Source organism: Prinia subflava, chromosome 6, assembly GCF_021018805.1.
Source record: "Prinia subflava isolate CZ2003 ecotype Zambia chromosome 6, Cam_Psub_1.2, whole genome shotgun sequence".
Classification (NCBI taxonomy): domain Eukaryota; kingdom Metazoa; phylum Chordata; class Aves; order Passeriformes; family Cisticolidae; genus Prinia; species Prinia subflava.
The window spans coordinates 15,538,435-15,556,769 of record NC_086252.1 but is presented as its reverse complement, the minus strand read 5'-3'; the positions used below and the strand labels follow the sequence as shown (position 1 = coordinate 15,556,769).

The following is an 18,335-nucleotide window of genomic DNA, read 5'->3' as shown; positions in this document are numbered from 1 at the left end:
CTGCCAAATTTACAGCTCTTGACCAAATCACCGGAAAAAAACACTGCAAAACTCTCACAACTGAATACATTCTACCACATAACATTCTCTGACTTACAGTTTTGTGGGCTATAACTTTGTTACTATAAATGTAATACCTTCATTTAATTTGTTCTGAGTTAAGGATGTTACACTGAAGTGATGCACAGTTTAAGACAAATTCCTCATTTGAATCGTGTAGATTTTTTTAGAGCATGATAGTTTTTGGATTTTCAGGATACATTGTGGATTCCACTTCCCCCCTTATCAGTATGAAAAAGAAAAATTTCTCTATTTTCTTGTGCTTTGTGCAATTAAAGCAGTCATGTATTTCTCACTTCTTATTTGTGCAGAATGTTCACATGCTCTATGAATTTTAGTCTGAAATAATTCAAAAACAAGGATGGATTTAATTAGTCTAATAGCATTGTTTTGGCTGTATATTATATTCTGCCTAATGAAGGGTAAGGACAAAGATTTCATTGTTAATTTAACAAGACTAATTTTCATAGTCTGTATTTAGGCTTTTGAAAGAAAGAAAAAGATCAACCAATACTGCACATGTAGACAAATTCTGTGAACTCCTTCACCTTCAGAAACCACAGTAAAGTTTCATTTGTGATTAGAATGTTCCTGACATGTGGTATATTCACTAAATAGCTACCTTACTGTAAGTAGGTCCTAATTTTTGTGGGTACCCTAGAGAGAGTCTGTGTTAAAGCAGTTTATGCCCTTAATCTCATCATGGTAGGTTTCTTAAAGGCAGCCCTGGCTACAGAGAATAGTCACTCTTGTGTTACACAGTTGTGGTTTGGAAGCTGAGCAGAGAGGAGCAGGAGCTCTGCAGAACTGGGAGTGTCACAGGCTGCTCAGAGCCAGGGGGCTCCATGCCTGGGCAGCGCTGAATGACTCTCTCTGTCTCTCGTGCTGTGATTCCAGGTCACTTTCCGCACCAGAATTTATCACTGCAACATCAACAGTCAGGGAGTCATCTGTCTGGACATCCTGAAGGACAACTGGAGCCCTGCTTTGACTATTTCAAAGGTTCTGCTGTCTATTTGTTCTCTCCTGACAGACTGCAACCCAGGTAAGGAGCTGATAAGTGACTCTCAGTTGTTTGACTTTGTTGCCATGGAATGTAATTTGTATATTTGATTGCGTGCAGATTAAATAAAATGTAATAATTTTGAAATTTGCAATGAAGCACTCCAGTTTGCACGTGGTCCCACTTTTAATGGTGTTTTTCACTCCTGTGACACAACAAAAAGTAAATGGCACTAAGTACATTTTTTTTTTTTCTAAGCTATGATAGAGAAAATAAGCTGATGTCACTGGAGGTCTGTATTGAAGGAGCTCCAGCAAATGAGTGTTTAATCTAGAAAAGGAGCAACATTCTCCTGAGTTATAAATCCTGTGTGTGGGAAGGGGCTGCGGGAAGTCCCTTAAGACAGCAGTTGAAAGGTTTAATCTTGCAAATGTTCAGAGAGAACTCTCCCTTTTTCAAAGAGACTTTCTTGATCCTGTGGGGAGGGGAGGAGCTCCACGGAAGCAGTACGGGGTCTCACTCAGCAACAACTTGTGTGACCAGAGTCATTAGGGAGCGGGTGTTAATTGCCTGCGGTCAGGGCAGGAACTGAGCAATAGCGCTGCCGTTCACTTACGAAAGTGACCACTGTTGGGAGAGATGGATCAGCCTCTTCGGTACAAAGGCTTGATGAGTCCTGAAGCAGCTCCGTGTGTTTGCAGCCCTAATGCTCTAACTCACACTGGTGCTGTGCACCGCCCTGGCAGGAGGGCGCCAGGCAGCATTTGCTGAATATCGCCAAAGAGGTGAAAGCAGAGCACCTGCCTGAGGCAAGATTCATGCATATGCAGATAACCCCAATAGATTTCTTTTTCTCTTTGTTGTGCTTTGTCCATGTGTGCTTTCTTGGAAGTGTCTTATACGATAAGAGCTCCACTATCAGTCTAAACTATATTTTGAATGGATGCTGTGTTTTAAAATGTGTTTTTGCTTGGGGATTTTTGTTACTTGTGGGATGGCTTCTGATGCATTTTCTCCTGCCTTTTGCAGCTGACCCTCTGGTTGGAAGCATAGCCACTCAGTACCTGACCAACAGAGCAGAACATGACAGGATAGCCAGACAGTGGACCAAGAGATATGCAACATAAATGACAAACTACTTGTGCAGTGTGAAGGTGCAGAAGGCAACTTTGCAGTGTGCAACAAATCTTTATAGCCTTTACAATACGGACTTCTGTGTATATGTTATACTGATTCTACTCTGCTTTTATCCTTTTGAAGACTGGGATACTGCCCCCCAAAAAGGTAAATGCTATCAAGAGTAGAAGTTTGTAGCTGTAGATTAGTATGTTTAAAATGCCTACTTGCAAGTCTTGCTTCTTTGGGATATCAAAATGTATTTTGTGATGTACTAAGGATACTGTTCCTGAAGTCAACCAAATATTATAGTGCATTTTAGCCTAATTCATTATCTGTATGAAGTTATTAAAGGTAGCTGTAGATTACTAGGAATTATGTCATTTGTATTAAACCCAGATCTATTTCCAATATGTGGTACATGCTGTTGTGAAAACTGTTTTAACTTTTACCTTTGTCAGTTTGTAATGAAAGGATTTCCTTTTTCCCTTTGTAGCTCAGAGAGCACCCAGTGTATCATCTCAAACACAATAAACATGTTCCCCAAGGAGTAGTTTCTTTGTTTTCCTGTTTTAAATTAATATTTTAATAAATTTAATTATAGTAACAAGGCAAGGCCAATGTATCACAGATCCCTGTGGATAATTTTTAAATTAATATACATAAGCAAAGGCTTGCTATTAAATGTTTAATGCACACCTGTGGATTAAGTTTTCCCTGTTTTGTTTTTAACAGAACAAGTGAAATTTCTAAAGTTTTCTGAAATTGAGTACTTTTCAGCTCTTTCTCAAGCTGAAATGATCACATTTCCTGTGCTTACTCCAGAAGTTAACGTAGCTGGTTGCTTCAGGGCCAATCCTGCTCCCAGAACAGGCTGCCTCAGACTTGCTACAAAGGGTTTTTTGCAGGAGGAGGGCCAAGTTAGTCTGGTGCTTTTGTTTCTGAGTAAAGCAAGTTGGACTTGCTGACCTAGAGAACTGAGTTATCCATTGAAAAAGGTCTTCCAAAGCATGATTGAACACTCTATCATCTACCCAGAAAAGTGAGGAGTACAATAAATTTAATCAGATTTATATGACATAAAAACAGCTGTGGGGAAAATAACCTTTCATAGTAAAAATGAAATCTCTAAAAGTATTTTAGATTACTTTTTCCCCCCTTCACTTTCTGCCTTGGAAATTTTGTAACATCTGTAAGTACGAAAATACAGCTTTATAATACATACAGTTTAAAAGGTAGAGTCACTAATAGTTTTATAATTTAAGATTTTATAGTTTGCCAGTCACAATATTGATTATTAAAAAAAAAGAGACTTGATTCCTTTAAACATTTTTTTAAATGACACTTAATTTTAAATTTTAAATTTTACAGTCTCCCTTACTACCTGGTGTTTTCAGAGATAACCTAGTACTTCCTTCAATAAGATGCTCTGCTCATTTAATATATGAAAACTGAATGTTAAGTTTAAATATTAAAGCAATACAAAAATGCTAAAAATTTACATCTAAAGTTAACCATTACTATACAGGTCCCTGGTTTTTGTATCACGTAACCTTGGACCATGAATTCTCCACCCTACTTTAAATATTTCTACAGATGCCTGAAGGTGGCTTGAAGAACTGTGTATCCCAAATATCTCAACCTAGAAGCCAGTCTCTCTTGGTAGCTACAAGATAGCTTTAGAGTTCAGGTTAAAAAGTGCAAAAGGGAATGAGAAACAGGATCTGGCAGGTGAATATGCCTAAGTCAGGTAACAGACTAATGCCAGGAGATGAAGTGCTGGAAATCACTGCTGAAGGTGACCAGAATTTCTTGTCATGTCATTGGATGTGTGAGAAATAGCACAGATTGGCAAAGAAACAAGGGGCTATCACATCCGGGCTGCACGTCTGAAGTCTGCTCCCTGCTGCCCAGTGGTGCACGCGTGGGCACGGTGCTCGTAACCACTCCAGTGACCTTCCAGGGGAGAGCAACCTGTGGAGTTCATGCATTGACTGTGTTGCCTACAGAATTTACAGATATTTATATCATGAAACACTATGGTATAAAAATACAGGTTTTCATTCTAATTTTAATGTATGTTGGGTTTGTATTGTACCTAAAACTTCAGATACCTAGGTGTACAAATGGGATGCCTTGTTAGTGTTGCCCCATCTTGCCTTCCTTGCAATTGGATCCTTTACACTGAATTCCCATCCTCTTTTTTTTTTGTTTTGATTTTTTTGGTTTTTGTTGGTTTGTCATGATTCTGTTCTTTTTTAATGTAGATTTTTTTTGTGTGTAAATTTTATATTTACTGAAGTAAAGGTTGTTTTTGTGTAAACATTTAAACTTTAAAAGAAAAAGAAAAGAAGCTAATTTTGTTTCTCAAGTTCTCTCTGCTAAACCATGCAGTAGAAAGAAATTTGTATTGTTAAATAAATCAATTAGTTGTTAAATGAGAATGTGTGTCTGTTTTCATGGGGAGGGAAGAAACCCCCACTGGAAAAATATCCAAAGCACTGGTTACAAAGAGCATCTGGTGTTTCAAACTGTTTTCTACCTGGCTATGCTGGGGTGAATCCTGTATGCTACCAAAGAATGGCATTGATCCTCTTTTATTGTTTTAAGAAGATAGAACAGAAAATTATCACCAATCACTGGGCTCTGTATTTGGAAAAAAAGTGAACTGAAATGACATTTTTGTGTAAAGCTAAAGATACTGCACATGCCCTCTTCTCAATTTTGGATGGTCTTTTCTTTTTCTGTTGTCTCTGGGATTTGAATGGGGAATGTGTGCAGCTGGCTGGGAAGCTGCCCAAACTGGGCTCCATGATGATCCAGCATAAAGAGATCTGGAGTGGAAACCAGCAGTCCCAGCCTGTGACACTGCTGAGGAACAGAAGGGGCAAACACCTCTTCAGCTGAGCTGGTGGCTACGTTCAGAGCAAGTGAGAAGGGATGGGTAAATGTAAGTGTTGTAAAATAAAGATATTACATACAGTGGAGAGGATAATAAATATCAGCCTTGTTCTTGGTGTCTCAGTGATGTGTGGTGTGCCTGATGTAGGGACAGTCTTGCTGATCAATGTGGAGTAGTGATCATTCCAAGTCTATAGCCAGGAAGGGAAGGGACTCATGGCCAACAAGACTGCAGGGCAGCCCAAGGCATGGGCCAGGCTTGCACAGCCTCGTGAGGAAAGCAACTGAACCGGACCTGGTTCCTGCGCTGCTCCCTCCCTACCTCCTGGGGGGAAAAGGAAACTCTTCCAGGCTTTGTGGCACAAGAGCCCAAGCTTCTTCCTTTCTTCACCTTCCCATGGGAGCTGCAGATTTGTGGTCTCTCAGAGGCCTGCACCATGCCTCCATGCACCATGCCTCCAGTTCTCAGCTGCCTGCACCATGACAGGAGAGCTGCAGGGCTCTGGCCGAGGGGCTTTGCAGTGGCTGGGTGCAGTTCTGAGCCATGGGGCAGCCCTGGCTGCATGGGTGTCCCAGGGCCCTGCCTGGGTCTCCACAGTCCTGGAGAGAAGAAAACTGCAGACCACAGTAGCTTCTACATAGAGCTCATGGCCTTTTGCCCCTGCAGCAAAGGAAGGGCTCCTGACTGCAGGCTGAAGAGGGAATTCTAACTTGCCTGCATTTTCTTCAGCAAAAATCATCAATGGATACTTATGTGAAAAAAGGAAGGCTTATGCAGGAACCCTGGACTAAAGCAGTTGCAAAGGGCAGTGACAGTAGTGTGACTAAAGTGTGATTTGACTCAGCCATAAAGCAGTGTTGCATTCAGGCAGCCTGTGCTATAGTTAGGGAAACAGATGCATTTGGGATCTTGGCACTGCTTTATGTACAGCACCCCTTCAGCTTCTCCTTGGTGGCACCAATTGCATTTGTGCTGCACAGTAACTTCCAAGGCTGAGCCCCCTCCCTTTCCCTCACTAACACTCCTGACTGAAAGTGAAAGTGGCCGCAGAGGCTCCAGGACAACAGGCGGGATTATGTAATGGAGCTCCAAAGGTTCCAAAGGGAGAAGCAGGACAGCAGCACGGCTGCCTGTACTGCAGCCTGACCTTGCTGTGTCAGTGAGAGTTCAGCCCAGCGATTCAAGTGTGCTCAGCTTCGATGAGGGAGCTGATCATGTACTTGCAAAATAGTGGCTGGATGGAACATCTGCAGTACACTGGGGCTTTTCCTTTTTTAATCCTTCAAAAAGGAAGCCTGCTTCAGCTTGTCTCTCCCCATCTCTCTGCATGCACGTCTCTGGAGGGCAGCTATGACTTCCTCTGTTGCTGGGTAGAATAGATGGCAACCAACATACTAGCAGCAGTTTAGGGATCCTTAAAAATAAAAACTGCCAGGAATAGATAGAAGAGGCACTGTATGAAAAAAATATATATAACTTCTCCCTTCATGGGGACCACAGGCTCTGCATCTAGAGGGATCTAAGATGTGGTGGGACCACATGCATGAATATAAATGCATGGAGTCATCTCATTGCTGTTGCTACCGCTCTTCCACAGCTAAGGTGGGGATGGCTCTATCTATTTATATGGTGTTTCCAAGTATTGGGAAGGATTTTGTAACTTTGTAGTCCAGGGTAAATACCTCATTTAATCATCTTAAAGTACTACCATAATATCCTTTGACAGTTAATGCTATAGGTATGTATTGGTTGTGTGAAAAAAAGCACTTTGTTAGGTAATTATCTCATGTGAGCACTTCATTTTATGTCTTCCAGTTTTATGCTGTGAAAAATAATGAATAATTGCATCTGTTCTCCTGGATCCTGTTGGTGTTTTATGTGTCATCATTATTATCAGCTCCTAGTAACCTCTTTTTTTCAGGCTGAAAAGTCCTAATTTATTTAATCTCTGCTTATATGGAATGTGCTCTCATTATCCTGGTCACCTTTGTCTGTACATTTTGTAATTCTGCTCTAGCTACTTTAAAGGAATTAGAGCTCCACGCTGTATGCAAAATATGAACTCAAAGTTCATCTGGAACAATGTTTTCTGGTTTGATCTGTTTGCCTACTAGTTCAGAATGCTTTGCTTCTTTGACCTTTATTGCTTAGCTAATGCCTTCATTAAGCTGTTCAGAGAAACTGGGATCTTTCCTGAGCAATAGCTAATTTAACCTTTTATGTAGGTCTAACAAATGGCTTTCCCAATATCTACTGCTTTATATTTATCAGCACCAAATTAAAATGTGATCTTATCTCCCACTTCTCAGAAACATGAAATCCTTCTTGACTCTTGGCAGTAAATTTTAGTTTAGTCTGCCTTGAATATTGACTCTGTGTGTGTGCTGCGTGCACCGGGGGTGGGAGGTAACAGCAAAAGTGATAGCAAAGTGCAATGGACAGGTCTGACTGCCAAGAAGTGATGGGTCCCCGAGGACAAATTTTCATCTGGCTTCTGAATGGCACAAATGAAAGCAGCTGCCAGCATTTTCATCAGTCTGGGCTTTGTCTCCCTCTACAGAACAAATGTCAGGTCATTATTTAAAGAGGAGCCCAGCGTGGGTAAATTTCCGGAGTGCTGAATGAGCTGTCATCCTGGAGATTAGTTTTCTGGGATATCATATAGTACACAGGGTGAATTGCAAATCTTGTGGGAGGCCAATCCTCTGAACACAGCCGTCGGGTGTGTGTCTGAAGGACACAGTCGGGCTGGAAATCTGCAGCCCAGCATGTGTTCACAGTGCCAGGCAGCAACGGTGGAGCTGCAAACGCAGAGGGGATAAATGGGAGGGGAATGAAAATACTGTTGGAGTACAGAGCAGTGTGACGGCATTTCTTACACTCAGGAAGGCAGCTTCGTGCAGGTGCAGATGCCTAGGGTTGTGTTTACATATTACAGCATTTTAAATGAATGTACTTTTGTGAAAATTTGCACCAAGCTGAGACTCTTGACTACATGCTGAATAAAGGTTACCGGTACTTACAATTCCCAATTTATAGGCAGTGGACTTAAAGTGACAGACAATTCTAAAATTACAGTCAGTTTCTGAAGAGAAATATTAATACACCCTATGCTATTCTGCACCCTGCCTGGGTTTCCCTGTTAACTGGGAAGCAAATGTGCTGCCACTTCACTGGAAGGATCAGTTATTACACAAAAGTGACATTTTTATTCTGTTCACTGTTACATGTTGCTGTTTTCAAATAGCTTTTTTTTTTCATCAGTATAGATTTGATGAAGAACGAAATACATTAAGGTATCAATTAAGCTTCATTCATTGATTCAGTGGATATTTTACTGTAAAATGACCTCAATTACCTTTCTTATATGAAATACTGTAGTGTCTGGACCCAGCCATAAAGAAAAAATAAAGTTAGGACAAAACAAACCAAATGCTGGCCTTGTTTAGTCCAGTTATTTCCTACCTTTCCACATAGAAAAAAAAACAGTCAATGCCGAGCCAGGGCAATAATCCATAACCTCGTGAGAAGTTTTCCCCGAGTCGCCTTTCCCAGACGCAGCTGCAGGGGCGGGGCGGGCGCCGCGAGGTGGCGCTGCCGCACCGGCTACGGCCGCCTCAGCCGGGCCCAGCGGGGCCGAGCGAGGCCGGGCGGGACCGAGCGGGGCCGGGCGGGGCCGGGCGGGGCCGGGCGGGGCCGGGCGGGGCCGGGCGGGGCCGAGCGGGGCCGGGCGGGGCCGGGCGGGGCCGGCTGCCTTCAGCCGCGGGGTGAGAGCCCGCGGGGCGCTGCCGGGACGTCGCCCCCAGCCCCGCAGTGTGTGCGGGGGCTGCGCGCCGGGCTCCCCTCGCCCGGCGGAGAGCGGGGGAGGCAGCGAGCCCAAGCCGCTAGCCGGGTACAGGAGGGCGAGCCCCGCGGGCCGGGGCCTCCCCTGCCCTGGGGATGGATGCCTGCGGAGCGATGCTGCCTGCTCTGCTCAACAGCCACCGCGTTGCACTCTAAGGACAGACAATTCGCTGTAAAATATAGTCTTACCCCAAAACTGTTAAAAATTAGAAGCTGCACAGATTAAATGAAGTAGCCCCCACTCTGTCTCTCAAGTTCCTCGAGCTGCCTAAGCTCCGTGAAGTTAAATAGCACTTACGTAGGTCCAGCAGCCCTAGGGAGCACGAGGCGCTGGTGCGCTGGCCGGCGCCGGTCAGCTTGCTCATCCTCCCAGAGCATCTCTTTCTTCTCAGACAGACGGACCGTGTGTTTAGAGTAGTGGTGCTGCTGCTCTTAGATGCTTACAAAGAAGAGGCTGTTGAGGAAAATAAACATGCAAGTTAAGAAGAGATATTTTCAACTATCTTTCAAAGTTAAATCTTTGCAGATGGATAGATTTAGTCCAGATGGAGTAAAATATCATGTTCAGTTTCTATTTTGTTTAGGATATGAAATATTAGGCTCCTGGCATCAGTAAGTTATTTTCTTTTTTTTTTTTTTTTTTTAAATAGACCACATTCATTGATATGTCCCACTCTAAAAGCAGGCCTTGCTGTGCACTGGTTTTCTCAGTAGCAAAGGACTGATGGTGCTGCTTCCTTTCCTCCTTTGCACAGTCCATTCTGCTGCTCGGGCTCGGAGCTCATCCAAACCTGTGGCATTTGGAGGGGACTGCTGCCTAGTAGGCCGACAAGGCATTTCCAATATTTTGACGTGTATTTGGCCAGTTGAAGAGTGACCTCGGCTAAACATGGTAAATGAGGTGGAGCTCACGGAGCTGACTTGTGTCTCTCTCAGCCTTTCAGCCCCGGTGATACACTTGCCTGCTCAGCCACAGTGCACTAATGCTGTTCCTGTTTACCCCTCCGGCAGCAGCTCCCCGGTGTAACAAATGGACTTGTGCTGGGCTAGCACTCTCTGGTTAAAAATGACGTATGGTTAAGTATTTTAAATTTACCAAATTGCTAATGATTTTCAAAGGCTTTAATTGAGTGATTATAGCAGCCATTGATTTTTCAGGCTTCAACCTACGCTATAATTCAGACACTCGGCAAAGGAAGTCATGCACAATCGCATTTAGCCATCATTCACAGTGAGGCCTGTGCAATTACCATTGCAAACGTCAGGTATTGTGTTTGCCTTATTAACTTACATTAGGAACCTGTAGTGAAGCTGTGAAATAGCAGTTGTCTTAAGACGTTTCCTGTGGTAGGGTTTTTATTAAAGACATTTACATAGCCATAAACTGCAAAGGAGGATGTTTGATGCAAATTGATGAGATTTATGCTTGAATGTGTTGTGCTGTCTGCAAATGTGCTGGAAATCCTACAGAAGTACGGCCACATCCGTAGACTGCATTGGGAGGAACCAGTACTGCCTGGCTGTGCACTTTTTAAACCTTTAACAATTTTGACAGTCAGCAGCAGTGCTTAGAAAGCTGGTTAAAAATGACCAGGTTTTTGCAATCAGGCCAGGATTCAGGTTGGAAGTTGGGCACAGAGCAGTACTGTGGGACGTCTCACGGCACTGTGCCTCCACCCTCGGCACTGCATGACCTATCTGCCCCGTTCATCACAGTGATGCTCCCTTGAGATGGTTGATACTGCATGAGGAAACTTCTTGCCCACTCTCGTGGGATGTTGGACCTTCTACCTGCTGTTTAGGCTGGCTGTACTTTGGGAACCTTCAGATTTCCAGTTAGAAGGAGAGCTACAGAGAGGATGAATATTTCACAACCCAACTCAATTTTTTTGTATAATGGCAGTCTTTCAGAGCTAAGGAACATTTGCCATGCAGTAAAATAAAAACACGAGATGAGAATCAAATGAGAAGATTATTTGAGAGCAATTTGAAAGCGTAATGACAAGCTGTTCCTTGGTATTCACGCACCAGATCTTCAGAGGGAGTGGATGAAGTCCCTGCAGTGTCCTGGGACTCAAACATTTGTGAAACATGAAGCCATGGAGACAGGAAAGTTTTAAATTCCACAAGGTTACTACCTGCTCTGACCTGCCAGAACAGACTTTTACGGTGAACATTGGACTGTCTCTTAGAATCTAAGACTAAAGATTTTTTTCATTGCAGACAACTGAGGGAGCTGATTTAGTTCTTTTCAGGTCTTGTCCCCATCTTATTTTCACCCTTGATTTTACAGTAGTTCCTGCTTTCCTGTTTTTGTTGTCATACAATTGGTTCTGATATAGGCAGCCATTTTTCGTGATGCATTGGGAAAGAGGCTTTGGGAGCTGCTTCTGCTGCTTTAAGACCAACCAATTTACTGCAGCAAGTGCCAAGCAGACTGCAAGCACCAGATGAGTGCACCTTCCTCGTGGCATTTGTACTATGCACCAGTACAAAAGATTTTTCTCCCAAGACCATCCTTCCAACCCTCACTAATGTTTTCTTTACCACCCACTTTAAGCATTTTGAAAGAAGAGTTAATTTCTTTCAATTTGTTATTGTGAAATACTAATGTGAAGGTAGGGGTTCAGTCTGGAATTAATATAAGGTTAACACTGACGGCGGCTGAGTGATGGGGAAGCAGAAGTGGCTCTGGCTGGCGCTGGCATGCAGAAGGTCCCTGGAGGCCATCACACTGGCAAGAATTATTGCCTGAAGGGCAATTACATTGGCAAGCATCAGCTGGAGCGCCGTGCACCCCACTTTCTCACCTCATCATGCCAATTCATGCCGCCAGCTTTGTTCTGACACCCATCCTCTATCACAGGAGCAGGTGGCAAGGAGCCAGCTATGCTCAGCATGGGGGTCTCTCTCCTCAGAGAGCCTGTAGCTGAGGGTCAGCCCAGCCTCCACTCTGTCTGCAAAAATCCAACACAATGCAAAGGGCAGAAATAAAGCCCTACTTAATAAAACCCAAAAACTTGCACTAGTCTAAAGAACTTTTCTGGTAAACAAGAGGAGCAAGACAGTGGGAGCAAAGAAAATAGAACACATTCTGGAGCTAGACCTGACTGGTGGTAAATGAACAGATGGACAGCTCTACTCATCCTCCTCCTAGGGAAAGGAGTGGTCATAACTGTGAGACAAAAGACACGGACAGGAAGGTGCAGATTTCCCCATCCTGGCGTCCATCCTGCCACCTTCTGAGACAGCTGTGATCCCACTGGGCTTTTATTGCTCTCATCCCATTAGGGTCAGGGGTGGGGTTGGGAGGCAGACAAAGCCTGGCCCCGGGTTGGAGAACTGTAGGATGGAGGCCACCAAGGGAGAGGCCATGCTGGCCAAAGACTGGTCCCTGCATGAGCTTATCCTCTGGTTCCTGGCCACGTGTCTCAGGCTCAGCCTGAGCCCCACACAAGGACTACAGTTAGGGATAAAGCTGATTCTGGAACTGTTGGGTTATTGCATATTTTATTTAATAAATTAAGAAAATATGGGGAGACTGGAAGTCTGAGATTGATTTGCCACAGAAAGTACCTGTAAATGAAAAAGAGAAGTACCACAGCTCTACTTGTTGCAGATAAAATGTTATTTTTGCAGAGCTACCCTGTAATAGTGCCCAAAATATGCTTTCATTTTGCTCCAGAAACCAAGACACGTTTGGAAAAATAAAATAAATAAAAATCAATATCACAGTTTAGTCATCATCCCTGAATGTTTACACACCCCTTACTGGCACTTTGCATGCCCTATGCATCTTTTTTAAATGCCCTCAGCATTAAGAAATGAATACTCTTTTTCTAGAGGAATTCCACCTTTGCTTAAAATATGGAGGAAAAATATTGTAAGAACAGAAAAAAAAGTATTTGATTTGATACCTATGTGCAATGAATGGCCCAGATGTCTTCCATGAAAGATTTGAACATCACCATCTAAATTTTTCTCTTGGCCCTACACCAGCTGCACCAGACCCAACAGATACCACACTGGTGCAGATGTGGGGGATTTGAGCCTACATGGAATGAAAAGCAATCATTCAACACATGTCAGGCATGACATTGTTGAATCACAATAGGAACCCCTGCCAGCCTCACTTTGCCCCATACATCCAGTGGCTACTACCATGCACTGAGGGCTGAGGACTGTACCCACTGAGAGCTGCAATTTCCAGCCCTCTAGAGCTGACAAACCAATGACAGGCCAACCCAACCCATTAAACCAGCAAACAAGGAACATAGGGAAAAATACATAGTTTTGTGCAGCTGCCTTGCATCAGCTCGATGTGGGGTCAGATATGAGCCAGAGCTCATGCACAGATATGGGAAATTCTGCATAGCTGTGAGCAGGACCACATTCGCAGAGACAGGGAGGATGGGAGGATGTCTGTCTGCCCTTCACAGCAAAATGAGTTGCCCTCTTCCTGCAGAGTGCTTAGCTGCTTGCTTAAATATAAGTCAGTCCTACAATAGGGCCCTTCAAGATGGGGACCCTATCTTCAGACTTGAAGGTGCTCTGCTCCTGCCAAACAACTGCAGTTCTTCCTCTCCTTTCACATTGCTTTCTTGTGATATCCAGTTGCATTCAATTACAAATAACCTCGGAAATCTAGCACAGGTAGATCTTTCTGATTAGTTATCAGGAATGTCATATTAAATATTACATTATCTCCACTCCTTTAACAGGTAAGTCCATTATCTCCTGTCAGTGTCTGGTCCATTTTCCTCTCAATTGAATGCTTCCGTTTCATGATAGACAGGCACATGCTAGAGCAGGCATTTCTAAGGCCTTATTTATTACCTGTGTGTGGTGCTTTAGCTCTCTCATTTAGACTACATGACTTATAAATGGACTCAAAATACCTAGTGGAATTAGTTGTCTTTCTCTTCAAATACAAATCCTGTTTTATTTCACTCTTTCTATATTCGTAATGTTTATTTGTTCTTATTCAGACAGAGTTATGTCAGCAGTGCTTACTAGTAGATACAGAAATGTGCATTTTTCTTTCCAGTATTTAGTAGACATATAAAACAGAGCTGTGTTTTTTCTCTAGGCTGTGAGTTGCATATTTTTTCACAGCATCAAATATTGCCTTTTTTATACCTTCAGCCTAGAAAATAACCAGCAGCATGGTCTCCTTAGCTATTTTAACTCCGTTTATGTCTCCATTACTTTAAAGTGCATTGGAATGTGTGCCTGCAGCACACATAGAGGCATGATTTCTCACTCTTGATCACTGGGGGTTGGAAGGATTATTCAGTGTCATTCCCCTCACCCATCACTTCTAGATACTGAGTAGTGAGTTCCAGTGGCCAGTGATCAGTAATACACACTGCAGCTACCTTTGGTTCACATTTCACTCTTTTTCTCTCCTATTTGTCAGGGGACCACAGTGCCAGGCACTCCAGCCCTCAGTACACAGTGTCAGCTGCTCTAGTGACATACACAGAGATGTTCAGCACCAGCATGTGAGGGAGAAGGTTTCCTCTGAATGCATAATTAAAACTTAGTTAGGCTTCTCACAAAAAAATTAATGCTCAGGACCCGTGTGTGAGTTTTGAAAGGATAGTGCTGTAGGAGCTGAGGAGGTGGGAAGGGAAGCACACAGAAATTAGCAGCCATTAAGGACTCTGCAAATAGAAGTCAGTGCAGTTTCAGATTCTGAGAGGGCTTGAAGATTAAGCCATTTGGATAAGAAACATCAAATAATAAAGTAGCACCTGGGCCCCTGCCTAGAATTTTGAGTAGAGTCTTTCCTAATGTTCACATTAATATGTATTTTTTTATCAGTTCTGAATAATCTAGCTCCAAATGATCAAATTTTATGTGAGGTCCTGCTCCAGCCTATTTTTTCAGATGCATTCACAGCAGCTAATTTAGGCAATGATCTGGTCAATTTGGGCTTTTGAACTCAAACCTCCATGCTCCTGAGCATGTCGTCTACCCCAGAGTCAATTCATTGCTAATTAGCACAAATAACAGGGACATAACCTTTGGAAAATACTGCTGATGCACAAAGCATTTCAACACAGTATCCAGCACTGAGATGTGATTTGTTGAGAACACTGTTATAAATATTCTTTTGCACAAGAGAAGCATAGCTAAGAAGAAAACATTATTTAATCCTTTTTTATGCCACATGCCAGATTAAATGTATCAATTGCTATCATACAGGATCCAGATGTAAACATGCTGTCAGCTTTAACGGTATTCTAATTTTATAAAAATATAAACTCTATGGCTGAAATGTTTTTTTCTGGTTTCTCTTTCCCATGTTGGATTAACACATCAACAGCTGTGAAAGAATGTTTCCAACTATGCGAAAGGATCTTATTATTAAAATACTGTCCCTACATAATGTCCAGCAAAAAAATATTTAAGCCTTGAACTCTCTGTCTCTTCTGCACTCACATGAACAAATACCAGGCTTAACATTTCAGAATTTCCTTTCATCCCAAAACAGGAGTTGACATTTCAAAAGTCATGGAATAGAAAAAAATGCAAACTTTGTGAATACCAAAGGGAATTTTATTGGGCAGTAGGCTGACAGAAGATCAGTATTTGTCATTTTGGTGTTGCCATTTGCATGTGTGCCTTCCAGAGCACCATCATCAGCATCCGAGCAGCCAGAACAAAGTGGCTTCACCTGATCAAAAGCACAGAGGGGATTTTCAATAATATCTGTGAAAGATAACATTGATGAACATCATGTGTTCCTGCAAAAATTTGGTTACATCGGACCTATATGTCTTCAATGAGGAAAAAGGAAATTTTCTTCAGAAAGATAAAGCAGGGAACAGTTCATAGTGCAGGGATGGTTAGAGACAAAAGGTTTTGCAAATTTTGTGAACAATGCAAAATTAGACCATAAACCCCATAGCTCTACAAAATTGTTCAGTAAATACATATTGTACGCTTCATAGGGCATTTCCCTTCACCACTTCACCACTGTTTTGTTCTCATCCACACCTATGTGAAACTAGAATCACTTCCCCCAAGCTGTTCTGCTTTAGACATTTTCATTTTTCTGCATGAATTTCTGATTTCCTCTCTTTATGTTTCACATTTATCTATTTCTTTAATCACATTTACAGAGTCCTCCTTTCAGTCCTCTTTCAATTGCACTGGAGATTTATCCATCCTGCTGTTTTACTGGGGAAAAAGAAATGTCCTTCTCTTCTTCTGCTGCACTACTAATGTTGAATTTACAGCTACACTTTGGAGTAGGATGCTTTTCATGGGTTCTTTTAGCCAAAAGGGAAAATATAATTTAAACCAGGAAGAAGTGGCAGGCCTTGGTCTGCTGTGCATTCAAGGGAACATTAAACTTGCTGAGGAAAAGAGACCCTCCTCATTTCTACCAAATCCAACATGCAAGAGTTTTCTTCCCTTACAGGCTTTTCATGTCCATCCCACACCTTCACTCATCAGATGAGGGCTTGTGCTGCAGTAACAGTCTCTGATCTGTTCCCTGCTTGGCAGGGCAGAGCCCCAGCACACAGCTTCACGACATCTGAGCTCTCTCTGTGCATGATTTTCCCTGGGGAAATCCAGCAGCACACCCCACACTTCCACTGAGCATTTACCAACTTGCTGTTACCTACAAGGCAGTTAATAGCAGTCTCTTACCCACTTGGTGCTCTGTTGTAGGATCCCCTTTTCATGGTGCAGCTCCCATTTTCAATATAAGCTATTTCAGCTTTTGGGTACAGCTGATTGGGAAGGGTACATTTTTTTAAAAAAAGTATGTGTGAATATGTGTGAATATGTGTGATATGTGTGAATCTGATACAGTTGCATTCTGGGCCCTGTAGAAGACAAATCTTCTAATTATAAGAAAATCTCCTAGCTCATCTTTGCTACATTTGGCTGTCTGAACAAATGTTACCCCAAAGGAGTGAAAAGGCTCTCACATCTCCCTTCAGATTCAGGATTTCAGTATCTCCAACTATGCCATTGATGGCAAATCTCAAAGTATCCTGTTCTCACCAGAAGAACCCTTTGCAGATGAGGCCTTGTGCCATTCAGTGACTTATTTCCCTGACTCCTCATGCCCCTTTGGCTGCCATGGCTGTTTGTCCTAGTGTGAAAGTCCTGTCCTAACTTAGAGGAAAAAGGATGCAGCATTCAAAGAGAAACTATTGACAGCAACATCTGTGAAAATTAGACTGTTTTTGACTCTGTGCATATGCATGTATTTCATCATTCCTCTTTATTTTAATAAGCAGAGATTTTTTTACCTACTAAATATTTGGGGTTGGGTCACACTGGCAATTATGACAGACATTAGTGTACTGCCAAGAGAACCCATGTACCAACATAGCTAGCATGCAAATACAGACTTTGGGGAAAAAAAGAACATCTTAAAGCCAGAAGTACCGACTTTGAATTACCTATTTGGACTAAATTGAAAACTCGAGACTGAAGTACCCCTCCTGAAGATCTGTCTGGAGCTTTGTTTCTGGACAGCACAATCTGGAAGATTGTGTAGCCCTCCAAGCCCTGTTCCCTTGCCATTTCTATTTACAACTCATCCCACAAAGGGAAAACTGTAACTCAGTCACGTGTAGGGCCTCCTTCTGATGCCCCTTGCTCACACAGCTTCACTGTCCTTCAGCCTTTTTACAGACAGAAAGAGAAAAAAGCTCTCTCATCTCCCACCTCCCCTTTCCTGGCAGGGCCCCAGTGAGGCACAGACAGCTACCCCAGGCCCCTCTGGTGGCTGCAGCACCCTTGGGTGCAGCGCTGCCCTCTCACCTCAGGCACTGGGCAGCACACAGGGCACCCAGGCCAGGGGCAGCATGGAAGTGCCAGACCCAGGCTGGGTTAGGCTCTGGATACCCCCAAAGTGCTCAGCCCTCGGGAGGCTGCCAGTGCCCAAAGTCACACAGGGCTGCTCTCGTGCTGCCTTTGTCCTGGCAGCAAACACCCTGCTTTGTGTGCTGGTGCAGCTGCTTGAGCAGTTTCATTTTAGAAACCAGGGAATCAAAATTAATCCTGCTGCTTCATGGCTTGATATTGCTTGCCTGTATTTGCATATTTTCCTATGTGTACCCCCATGTAAGCAGAGTGTGACTTTCTTTTAAAATTTGTTTGTTGTAGATAATAATTTTTAGTAGATAATAATTTGAATAGACCCATAGATACTCAGAAGAGTTGTGGGTGGAAGGGGTCTCCAGGGCTGGTCCAGTCCCATCACTGGCTCAGTCTGGGTCAGCCAGAGCCAGTTGACAGCTCACTCAGCCAGGCTTGGTGTATTTCCAGAGCTGAGGACAGATCAGCTTCTCTGGATAACTTGTTCCTGTGTTTGACCATCCTCACTAGATTTTCTCTTGTGCTTAAGGGAATTTCATGTGTTCAGTTTTTTAGATAGTG

General features: G+C 43.1%; 1 protein-coding gene across 2 annotated transcripts in view; it reads left to right on the top strand.

Moving 5' to 3' along the window:
- UBE2E3 (ubiquitin conjugating enzyme E2 E3) overlaps positions 1 to 3,238 on the top strand; it is a 55,583-nt gene extending 52,345 nt beyond the window's left edge. For both annotated transcript variants that reach the window (XM_063400412.1, XM_063400413.1), the window contains exons 5-6: positions 958 to 1,105; positions 2,093 to 3,238. In XM_063400412.1, coding sequence (XP_063256482.1) covers positions 958 to 1,105; positions 2,093 to 2,190 — 246 coding nt within the window. In that variant the 3' untranslated portion in view covers positions 2,191 to 3,238. The remainder of the gene's footprint in view (positions 1 to 957; positions 1,106 to 2,092) is intronic.
- The last annotated feature ends 15,097 nt before the right edge of the window (positions 3,239 to 18,335 follow it).